This window comes from Nestor notabilis, unplaced genomic scaffold, assembly GCF_000696875.1.
Source record: "Nestor notabilis isolate BGI_N333 unplaced genomic scaffold, ASM69687v1 scaffold2894, whole genome shotgun sequence".
Classification (NCBI taxonomy): Eukaryota; Metazoa; Chordata; class Aves; order Psittaciformes; family Psittacidae; genus Nestor; species Nestor notabilis.
This window is the reverse complement of record NW_009926846.1, coordinates 37,717-49,593: the sequence shown is the minus strand read 5'-3', so window position 1 is coordinate 49,593 and position 11,877 is coordinate 37,717. Positions and strand designations below refer to the sequence as shown.

The 11,877-nt window shown below is 42.2% G+C and overlaps 1 protein-coding gene across 1 annotated transcript in view; it reads left to right on the top strand.

The window, feature by feature from the left end:
* Positions 1-11,877, top strand: part of LOC104405157 (chromosome unknown open reading frame, human C11orf74) — a 35,320-nt gene that overhangs the window by 5,582 nt on the left and 17,861 nt on the right. The window contains 2 exon segments of the mRNA XM_010013772.1: positions 8,840-8,997; positions 10,408-10,506. Of these exon segments, the coding sequence (XP_010012074.1) occupies positions 8,840-8,997; positions 10,408-10,506 (257 nt within the window).

The following is an 11,877-nucleotide window of genomic DNA, read 5'->3' as shown; positions in this document are numbered from 1 at the left end:
GCTTTAAGCTGAAAGAGTATAGATATAGATTAGACATAAGGTCTAAGACATAAGCTGTGGTTTCTCTGGGCAACCTGTGCCAGTGTCTCACCACTAACACAGGGAAGAGCTTCTTCCTAAGATCTTACCTCTGTCAGGTTAAAGCCATTTCCCCTTCTCCTGTCCCTACAGGCCCTTGTCAAAAGCCCCTCTCCAGGTTTCTTGTAACCCCTTTAGCACTGGAAGCTGTTCTAAGGTCTCCCCTTAAGAAGCTTTCTCTTCTCCAGGCTGAACAAGCCCAGCTCTCTCAGCCTGTCTCCAGAGCAGAGCTGCTCCAGCAGAATCTCTGTTCTGGTGTAAAGAGCAAAGAATTCCTGGGGCAGGAGTGAGTTACACTGGGGAAACACTGCAGTGAAGGAAATGGTATTCAGCAGCAAAAATACTCTTGTTAAGTGGAGGTGAAGTGAGAAAGGGAAGGCCACAATATTTGACATATTGGACTTTCAAGATGTTTTACAAAGATTAATTTGCACATTTAGGCAAGTAAGTTCTTCTTTTCTCTGCTGTATAGATCAAGTTACTTTGACAGAAGAGTTCTGCTTGTTCAGTGCTACTGGAGATTACTGTCATCGGAAGTAGTGAGGGTTTTGGTCGAGTAAGATTGAAACAAGACTACAGGAATTCAGATAGCTAGGGGTTAGACAATACAGGTGCTGAAGCTTGGCAGATAGGATATAGTATCTATGGAGCATCCACTGCCTTTGTGGGTGGCAGCAGGAGGCTATGTAGGATGCCCTAAGACTCTTAAAGCATGACTACATAATGAAATTTAGGTGCCTGAGTTGCATCTGGATTGTGCTTACTTATGGACTGGCATGTAGGAGTCTAATACTGAAATCCTTCAGATACTTACTGTATGGAATACTTGGGCTTTTTGTCATGAAAAGTTGTCGAACGGCATTCGTTTACAGAGATTCATGGCTTTTTAATACATGGAAAAGGAAGACAGCTTGAGAATTTAAATCATAGCAGGTTTTCTGGACTAAGTAACTTTAAAACACTTTTCTCAGCTGGGCAATATACAAGCAGAAGGAGGCTGCAAGTTTTGATTGGATTACTGCAGAAAATCTGGGAATTGGTTTGATTGAACTACGAAAAAGAAGGAGAAGGCATTAAAAATTATCTTCCCAAACAAATTGTATTTTCAGCCTTTAGATTTGTTTTTTCGTCTTACAGCTTGGCATTTAGGGTACATGAACTCAGATTACAATGGTGTACATAGCTGTAAATAGGTAAATACAGGTACTTCTACAGTATGTTTTCATCTTGTGAATATGGCACAGTGATGTTTTATGGAAACATGTCAGTAATGGGGTTTGTTCTGGTTTTAAAATGTGTCTGTTTGCTGGTGATTTGATTGAAGAATGGAGATAGTGAATAAACATGATTTGTACTCATGACCTTTGTGCAAGACAGTTATCATGCTACTATGAGTAGAATGATTTTTTGTTCAGGAGTCCTGCACTAAGTCACTGTATTATTCTTCCCCTCTGCACTGCTCTGGTGAAACCCCTGCTGCAATCTGTTGTCTAGCTCTGGGGACAACAATATGAGAGGGATGTGGAGCTGTTGCAGTGAGTCCAGAGGATGCCACAGAGATGCTGCGAGGGCTGGAGCAGCTCTGCTCTGGAGCCAGGCTGAGAGAGCTGGGCTGGTTCAGCCTGGAGAAGAGAAGGCTTCTTAAGGGGAGACCTTACAGCAGCTCCCAGTGCCCAAAGGGGCTACAAGAAAGCTGGAGAGGGGCTTTTGACAAGGGCCTGTAGGGACAGGAGAAGGGGGAATGGCTTTAACCTGTCAGACGGGAGATTGAGATGAGCTCTGAGGCAGAAGTTCTTCCCTGTGAGGGTGCTGAGGTGCTGGCACAGGTTGCCCAGAGAAGCTGTGGCTGCCCCATCCCCGTCCGTGTTCAAGACCAGGTTGGACGGGGCTTGGAGCAACCTGGTCTAGTGGAAGGTGTCCCTGCCCATGGCAGGGGTTGGAACTGGACGAACTTTAAGGTCTCTTTCAACCCAAACCAGTCCATGATTCTGTGATTATTTGAATCTCAGGTTTTCCATCAAAGCATAATTTGGAAGAGATTTAAGAGATTCACAGGCTTACTGCTGACGCTTGCCTAGTCTAGCATTTTAAGGACAAAGGAGTAAATTGGAACTTAGAATAGGAGCTTTGCCATATTATTTTTCTAGTATGTAGTTAAACGGGCCTGTTTCTTATTCAAACGTGATTTGGTTTTTGGTGGGGAATGCATTCATTCAATTGAAAAAAGGCAGGAAATACCTGGTAATATTGTTTTGCCCAGTGTTTTCTATAGATTTTGTTATTGATTGCTGTGTATGGTCTGGCTTTGAAATGTTTCAGACCATGAGACTTTTATCATTCTTCTGGGACTACTATTTCATCTGTCAGATTTCACTGATGGGATTTTTTTCTGCTAATCCTGGTAGCAATTTTCTCTGGCTTTGTGATAAGTGAGTCCATTATTCTTTGAAATATGTGGGTGATCAGTGGACATTTTCAAAAGATTCCCTTCCAAATTGGAAGAGAAAGGGAATTTTAATCAATATATGGGATACATAGCAGGAGAGAAAAAGATTTATCCAGCTGGGTATTTTCTAATAGAAGTATGTTTCTGGAGTTTGCAACATACTTTTCAGTGGCACACAATTATGATAGATACTACTCCTGAGAAACTCAGGTATACTTTTCTAGAGACCTAAGCTAGCTTTTTATTTCATTGTAAAGGTACTGACAGTGGAATTTCTAAAAAGTAAGATTGAAAAACTCTGTGCAGCCTGAATATGTGAATCTTTCCATCCATCATTTCACCCTTCTTCTTCTGCTACTTTTTGTTGTGTTTGTAACCCTTATTTTGGACGTTTGTCATATGTTGTAAAGACCAGTGTTGTACATCTGGGTCCTGGCAGGTTGAGAACTGTGACTAGTAAGTCAATTAACAGTTAGGCAGGGGAAGGCAGAGTGAGCCTCTTTCTGGCTTGAATGTGATCCTCTCTCCTTCCCTTTCTCTTTCAAAAGTAAGGGCAGAAATGATTGAACTTAAGAACTCTGTCAAAGGAATACAACTGCGATATATCTCTGCACATTATAGTTTCTTTAAATTTAGAACAATGTATGTGTGTTATTTCTGATAGTATTTTTTACGGTTGTGACTGTTACTGCTTCAAAAGAACCAGTTATGTGGCATGTGCATTGAGAAACTACAGGTATCAGTAGTTACTTTGGACATCTGAAGGTGGATCCTACTGGCCCTGAGGGATGTATGCACATGGTTGCATAACTGATAATATGTCCGCAGCATCCATTTCAAAACTGCTTTTGGTTTAGACTTTTTTCCTTCTGAATTTTTCTTCACTTGCAGTCGTGAATCTAGTATCACATTGCAGTTGCGAATGTTTCATCATCAAATATAATGCGTATTATTCTATAACCCAATAACTCTGCAATGGTCTTAAGCAGAGAACAGTTTCTGACAGCAGTTTATGACTGATCTCTTAGGAAAAGGGATAGTGCTTCTAGCTGTAGTCTGGGGTTGTTAAATGGCACATAAGTATATGAATGCACTTGCTGAGAAAACTTAAGAGGGAAAAAAGAAGCTTATAAAAGATGGAAGCAAGGGCAAGTGGCCTGGGAAGAATACAGGGACATTGTCTGGGAAGCTAGGGACCAGGTCAGGAAAACTAAGGCCCAGATAGAGTTGAATCTGGCCAGGGATGTCAGGGGTAACAGGAAGGACTTGTATAGGTATGTTGCAAACAAAAGACAGACTAGGGATAATGTGGGCGCTCTCTGGAAGGAAATGGGAGAACTAGCTACCCTGGCTTTGGAGAAGGCTGAGGTTCTCAATGATTTCTTTGCCTGAGTCTTCACCGGCAAGTGAAGGAACTGGTGGATCAAGTTGCTAAGCCACTGTCCATCATATTTGAAAAATTACAGCAGTCAGGTGAAGTTCCCAATGACTGGAAAAAGGGAGATATACCTGCCATATTCAAGAATGGGAGAATGGAAGACCCAGGGAACTACAGACCAGTCAGTCTCAACTCTGTACCTAGCAGAATCATGGAGGAGATTCTCCTGGAAATCATGCAAAGGCACATGAAAAACAACGAGGTGGTTGGTGACAGCCAGTATGGCTTCACTAGGGGAAATCCTGTCTGACCAATTTGGTGGCCTTCTATGATGGGGCTGCAGAACTGATGGACAGGGGCAGAGCAGTTGACATCATCTACCTGGACTTCTGCAAAGCGTTTGATGCTGTCCCACACAACATCCTTTTCTCTAAATTGGAGAGACATCAATTTGATGGATGGACCACCTGGTGGATAAAGAATTGGCTGGATGGCCACACGCAGATAGTTGCAGTCAATGGCTCAATGTCCAACTGGAGATGGGTAGCAAGTGGTGTCCCTCAGGGTTTAGTGTTGGGACCGGTCTTGTTCAACATGTTTGTTGGTGACATGGACAGTGGGATTGAGGCACCCTCAGCAAGGGGCCAATGCCAACCTCATGAAGTTCAACCAAGTCCAGTGCAAGGTCCTACACCAGGGTCAGGGCAATCCCAATCACAGCTACAGGTTGGGCAGGAGTATCATGATTTGGCTGTATGAATTATCTTGCTGATTATTCCAGCTGATGATGCCTTTTGTCTTTCTGTTGACCTGACCAAGGAAAGTGTATGGCTTCCAGAAACTTTTCCTCACTTCTCATGCACAAAGGTTCCTGATGTGAACAGGGAGGTTGCTGGATCCTCAGTTCCTATTGTTACTCTGTAAGTCTGCACGTTGGCATAATTTGCTAATACATACCCTAAAATACAGTAAATATCCTTTTGTGTCTTGTCATTCTTATGTATAAAATACTTGTAAGTTCTTTGTATAAAACAGGAAGCCCATCCTGTAGTAATAACTAATAACACTAAATAACAGATTGAAGCTTTTTTGGTTAGTAATCTAGTTCTTCCTATAAAGAAGGCTGGCAGTAAAAATATCGTCAAATAGTGGGTGACCATTTTACCTGTCAAGAATTTAAAAGAGGGTTTCTTGTGTAATACTGCTTCATTTCCATGGCTTGAAGAAGAGTGTGTGGGAGGAAGAGCTTGCCCATATGTACTGCTGCTTCCAAATGCTGTTGTAGGAAAGTGCTTACTAAAAAGGGAGGGGGAACCCAGATGTTGTAGCAAGAGACCTGGAATTTAGGAATGTCGTGGTTTAAGCCCAGCCAGCAACTCGGAACCACAGAGCTGCTCGTTCACTCCCCCCGCTTCTTCCACCCCCCGCTCCTGGAGGGATGGGGAGGAGAATCAGAAGAATGTAACTCCCATGGGTTGAGGTAAGAGCAGTCCAGTAACTAAGGTATAATACAAACCACTACTGCTACCAATAATAATGATAAGGGAAATAGCAAGGGGAGAGGACACAACCGCTCACCACCCACTGACTGATACCCAGCCCAACCTGAGCAGCGATCTGGGCCTTCCGGGTAACTCCCCCCAGTTTCTATACTGGGCATGACGTGCTGTGGTATGGAATAGCCCTTTGGCCAGTTTGGGTCAGGTGTCCTGTCTCTGCTTCCTCCTGGCTTCCCCTCCTCCCTGGCAGAGCATGAGACTGAGAAAGTCCTTGGTCAGCGTAAACATTACTTACCAACAACTAAAAACATCGGTGTTATCAGCGTTGTTCCCAGACTGAAAGTCAAAACCACAGCACTGCACCAGCTACTAAGAAGGAGAAAAAACGACTGCTGTAGCTGAACCCAGGGCAAGGAGTTATTCAGAGGATCCATCTGTGGTCTGAGCATTAAGATCTCTGCTCTGTTCTGGTGCAGTTTACTTTCTATGAGTCTTGACTCTTATGAGCGAGGACTTGACATAATGCCCAGAGTGCCAGTCCTTTCTGGGTGTCATGGTGACTACAGCGCAGAGCTGTCCCTGGGGATTAGTAACTCCTTAGTAAGGATAGCTCAATGTAGTAACCCAGAGGACATAATTAAAACTCTCCACATGAATCACTTCAATGCCTTTTACATATAGTTAAGCTTTAGAAATACACTGCAGTGTTTCTTACGGCTACAAAGTAAGATTTTTGAAACTAAGCCAAAGAAACTCTGTTAAATGAGCATTTATTTTTCATTAAGAACATGCGGTGTGAAGTTCATTTGAATGAATTGTCCTATAGTTGCTTCATATTTGATAATGGGATTTTTTGAAATAAAAATTTCTGCATTTTTATTTTTCATGATTATTTTGCGTAATTCTTGTAGGTCCCCTTTAGGTACTAGAAGGTCTACTATAAGGTCTCCCTGGAGTCTTCTCTTGTTCAGCCTGGAGAAGCAGCTTCCAGTGCCTAAAAGGGTCAACAAGAAAGCTGGAGAGGGTCTTTGGACAAGGGCTTGTAGGGACACGACAAGGGGGAATGGCTTTAACCTGACAGAGGGGAGACTGAGATGAGATCTTAGGCAGCAGCTCTTCCCTGTGAGGGTTCTGAGGTGCTGGCACAGGTTGCCCAGAGAAGCTGTGGCTGCCTCATCCCTGGCAGTGTTCAAGGCCAGGCTGGACGGGGCTTGGAGCAACCTGCTCTAGTGGAAGGTGTCCCCGGCCATGGCAGAGGGTTGGAACTGGATGAACTTTAAGGTCCCTTCCAACGCAAACCAGTCTGTGATTCCTGTTCTATGATACTGTGATTTATTTTGGTCATAATATATTTTTTGGCCTGTTGTGGGAAAATAAAACCCTAACAACATTCAGCATAGGTTTGTAAGTCCATACTTCCATGCACATACTTGTCCTGATCTGTAGTCAGCTCCTAGAGTCTGTCATTTTGAGGTTTCATTTGATAATCACCTAGCTGTATCCTAATTCTGCTGGCTGCTCCATGCCCCATGGACTTGGCTGGTAGGACAGTCAGAAGCAGTAATAGTTGTCAAAACTTTGCTCTTGCTATCCAAGGAGTTGTTAAAGGCCTGAAAGGTGTAACAAGCTATCATTGAAAGACTCAGCTCTGTTTTTGAATACTTCCGTATTTTCAGTGTGGGCCTGATCAGCCATTATTGATGCATAAAATAAATATGAGAGAAATTATTCCAATCTTCCATCAATGCACGGGCAAAACATTTTTCCAATCTGTCTTTCAAGAGCATAGCAATCTCCTAAGCGAACAAACCCTGCTTAAACATCTGTATTTCATCATTAATCTCAGGACCTAAGCTTCTGGCAATTAAATATTACTAGTGTACTGCTGTTTTTTAGTCTGATCCCAATAAAAAAATGTTTACTTGCAAAATTTTTGTACCTAGTCAGATTGCTGTTACGGGGAAGAAATCAAATTGGTAATAAGCTAAGTCAAGAGCATACTTTAATTGTTAACCACTGAAAGCAGCAGTGCCTAAAGAAATCAGCTCAAATGAGGTATTTTATTAAAGATTCATAGAATCATAGAATGGTTTGGGTTGGAAGGGACCTTAAGATCATCTAGTTCCAACCACCCTGCCATAGGCAGGGACACCTTTTACTCACTAAAGATACAGGAGCTATGTTATAGGGTCTGTTAGTGCATCTCATCACGTGGTCCTGGACTGCTGGAGATTCTGGCAGTGGTGCCCATGGACACCTGAGAGCTCTGTGGGTGCTGGCTCTGAGCAGACTAACAAGCTATTATCAGTATTAGCTCTGACAAGAGCTGCCAAGGTTCACTTCTATCCTAGGCAACATGGGCGTTTGCTCTAATGGTTGTGAGGTTCACATATGGGGCACACATTTGGCCTGGTTGTCTAAACAGGGTGACAACCAAGATGTTGAGATAGAAGATACAAGAACTACTCCAATTTTGGACCAGGTCATTGCTATACTGTGATCAAAATCATAGTCCTGTCTTGTGCTTGGTAAGAAAGTACACCATTGGTTTGATAATGTGAAGAAAAGGAAGGCCCAGAGAGGTTGTGCGCCCAGAGAAGCTGTGGCTGCCCCATCCCTGGCAGTGTTCAAGGCCAGGTTAGGACAGGGCTTGGAGCAATCTGGTCTAGTGGAAGGTGTTCCTGCCCGTGGCAGAGGGTTGGAACTGGATGAGCTTTAAGGTCCTTTTTAATCCAAACCAGTCTGTGATTCTATGATTCTGTGAACATGTGCACCTGAACTGCTGAAGATATCATGTGATTTTATGAGGAGAGATTCCACATAAGCATAGCTGTTGGACTTCTAAAACTAGACACAGAAGTGTTGAAAGTGTGTGTTGGTTTTGGGGAATGAGGGGGAGTTCTGGCTTTAATTCTAAAAATTTATAACTAAAATAGCTCTGCTGAGCATGTGCAGGTGCTAGGGGGTTTGTAGTGGTATTGCAAAGAAGATACTTTTCATATGTCTGGTGTTTGCAAGTGCCAGATGAAGGCGTGGGCAGAAATGTTATGTGCCATTTTGTGCAGAATTCAGAAAGCGATTAAACAAAGTTTTAAAATAAAAGCAGAGGTGTAACCTTACTCTCTGTCTTGCCTTTTTTGTTAATTTTCAGCTTTCATGTTGTTTCATCAAGTGTTCTGTATATTGCATAAGCTTTTGAGGCAATGAATTGTTCAATATTGAGGAATAGGTGATACTCTGCACTTGAAGCTCAAACTGCATATTTGGTTTTCTGATAAAGATTGCAAAATGCATGTATATGATGCACACGGAAGCTCTGAACATGAGAGGAAAAGTGAATGTGTGAAATAAGTCAATATCAGATTTAATGAAATTCACATTTTTCTTTTTCTTGGGTAGTGCATTATGTTATCTGATCTGGTATGGTTCTCCTTGCAGAGGAAGAGAGGAAGACAATTCATGGAAGTAAAGCTGACTCCTTAAGGAAAATATTTTATACTTCTGAGTTACCAAACAGAAATAAACAGGATGGCTCACCTGGAAGAAGCAAGAAAATCGGAGTGTCTCTTCCACCACAGCTGCCAAATGAGAATGAGGTAATGAGTTAACATTTATCCATGTGGACAAGCACCACATTCAAACAGATGGAAATATGTGGAGATATACTGTCCAAATGTTAGAGGCTAGTGGTATTTATCCCATTTGATGCAAATATTTAAAATACTACCTTGGTGTGTAATGCTTACAGAGACACCTGCAGGGTTCACATTTGGCTGTGGCATTTGCTCTACTGAAGAGCTGCCATAATCTGACTAATAAATAAGGCACCCTGCAAGGACCTTTGCAATGCTTTCACTGAAGACTACAGTTAATGGTAGGGGTTGGCAAAAAGGGAAAGATGTCGAGTGTATGAATGTCAGCATGCACAGATTTATTTTGAGTTTTGGGGATTTTAGCAAGTCCGGAGTTCTGTGTTACCGAAGCTAGATTGCTTCAGCTACCTAAAGTAAACAGTAGGCAAGCCAGAGCAATTTTTAATCTTCTGAAACGTATGAGATTAGGGATTTAAAGCGTAGGGTCGGGAAAACAACAGACATATCTGGAGAGAGCAAGATGGAAACCTTTGTCCACTTGTTAAGGACTTCTGATGTCCTACCTGAATGACAAATAGCTAAGCTGTAATCCAGCCTGTACTCAAAAATTCCCTTCATTAAACTTTTTATTAAAAAAGTAATAGCTCATTTTGTGCAATACACAGTGCAATATACTTAAGTGCCTTCAAGTGATGGGCCTGCCAGGCCTCAGTCAAAGAGCACAACCTGTCATTGTCCTCCCTACTAGCATGTGCCTTTGAGGTGGAGTCAAGCAAGGCTTTTAAAACAATCACACTCTGCCAATTGATTGTATAATAATAATGTCAAGAATCTTTTTGCCATTCTTCTCATGAAGAATATGGTTGCCTGATTAGGATAGACTACCTTAGGGTCTCTTACTTCAGCCCTTTTGAATTGTCTTTCTGCCCCATAAAGCAATGTGCAACTTCCATTATCCTTTATATACTGAAACATCTTAATACTTTGTCTTTGTTGCTAAAGAAAAAAAAGTTTCAGGCATGGCTGCACATTTTTGTCACATTAGCAGTTTAAGAAACAAATACAGTAATAGTAGAATAAATCAGAAAAATTGCTAGCAGGAGGAGGCTGTAATGCAGTAAGTTGGCCACTGTAACCTTTAAGCCTGCCCTGAGGAAAGGGGGAAAAAACCTGCTATTGAAAACAATGATTCTGTTCTAAATACTGCTTTTTACGTGTATTATGATTTCTCACACTGTTGTACCAAATGATTCAGTCTAGTCCTGTGTATGACTTAAGAGGGTTCCCTGCATCTGTTCTATTTTCAGTAGCATTGCATTTAATTAAAAAAATAAGTACACTGTAAAGGATCTGTATATATTAATGTAGGAGCTTTGACTGTGGTTTAGTTTTGTTTCACCTATCCATCTACAGACAGTGATGAGCAAGAACTGGAGAGCTGGTGGTCGTGACGAAAATGATCTCAGATTGTCTGAAAGAGTGAAGATTAGGTTTTCTTTGTTTTTCTTCAAAGTGGGGATGATGAGCCTGATTTTCGCTATATTCATTGACAAAGTATTTGCAATTCTTTGATGTATTTCTTTCCCACCTGTGGGAAAGAAGGATGAATGCATCACCATCCAATTTTTTTCTTTCCCCCAATGTTAATGATTGTGTGAAGGTTATGTAAGTGTGGATGAGAATGATGTCAAATCAATTTGTAAAATTATCTAAGAGCATCTCTAATCCATGGAAACACAGAAGACTACCCAGTGCATGTAGTAAATCTTCCATGGTAAGAATATGTGCACACAGGCAGGGAAAGGTCTTTGACTGCCACCTTGCGCATCAATTCAGACTGCTACCTGAAATAAGAAACATAGAATCGGAATCACAGGCTGGTTTGAATTGAAAGGGACCCTAAAGCTCGTTCAGTTTCAACTCCCTGCCACGGGCAGGGACACCTTCCACTAGAGCAGGTTGCTCCAAGCCGCTGTGTCCAAGCTGGCCTTGAACACTGCCAGGGATGGGGCAGCCACAGCTTCTCTGGGCAACCTGTGCCAGCGCCTCAGCACCCTCACAGGGAAGAGCTTCTGCCTAAGAGCTCATCTCAATCTCCCCTCTGTCAGGTTAAAGCCATTACCCCTTGTCGTGTCCCTACAGGCCGTTGTCCAAAGTCCCTCTCCAGGTTTCTTGTAGCCCCTTTAGGCACTGGGAGCTGCTCTAAGGTCTCCCCTTAAGGAGCCTTCTCTTCTCCAGGCTGAACAAGCCCAGCTCTCTCAGCCTGGCTCCAGAGCAGAGCTGCTCCAGCCCTCCCAGCGTCTCTGTGGCCTCCTCTGGACTTGCTCTAAAACCTCCACATCCCTCTTGTGTTGGGAACCCCAGAGCTAGGTGCAGTCTTGTGGTACATTTTAGATAGGTTAGACCATTTTCAAGGGAAAAAACCAGTGGTGCAGTGTCCCAGATGAAATATCAAAAATGTAATAATTCTTAGCTTTTTGGTTTTCCATTCTGTTCACCACTAGTAGCAAAAGCTTTTCGTTGCCTGCAGCATGTATTATCTCTGTGCCATATGCAGTGAGCTTGCAAAACTGCAGAGTAACTTGTCATATATATTTTATTTCTCCACCTTCCCACTAAGTTCCTGAAAAAGTTTCTGTACAGCTTCAGCTTCTTTCCCATTACAGTAGTTGATATGCAGCAATTTTGGCAGCAGTTCTTGGCTTACAGGTAAAGTTATTTCCTTTGGGTTACACATTTCAAAGAAAATTCATATGCTTTCTTGGAAATATGCAGGGGAGAATGGAGAAGATGAAGCGTACAATGTACTGCTTTTTTGCTTTGCTTTAGATTATATTATGAAATTAATACATTACTCTATTTTTTTTTTTTTTTTTTTTTTGT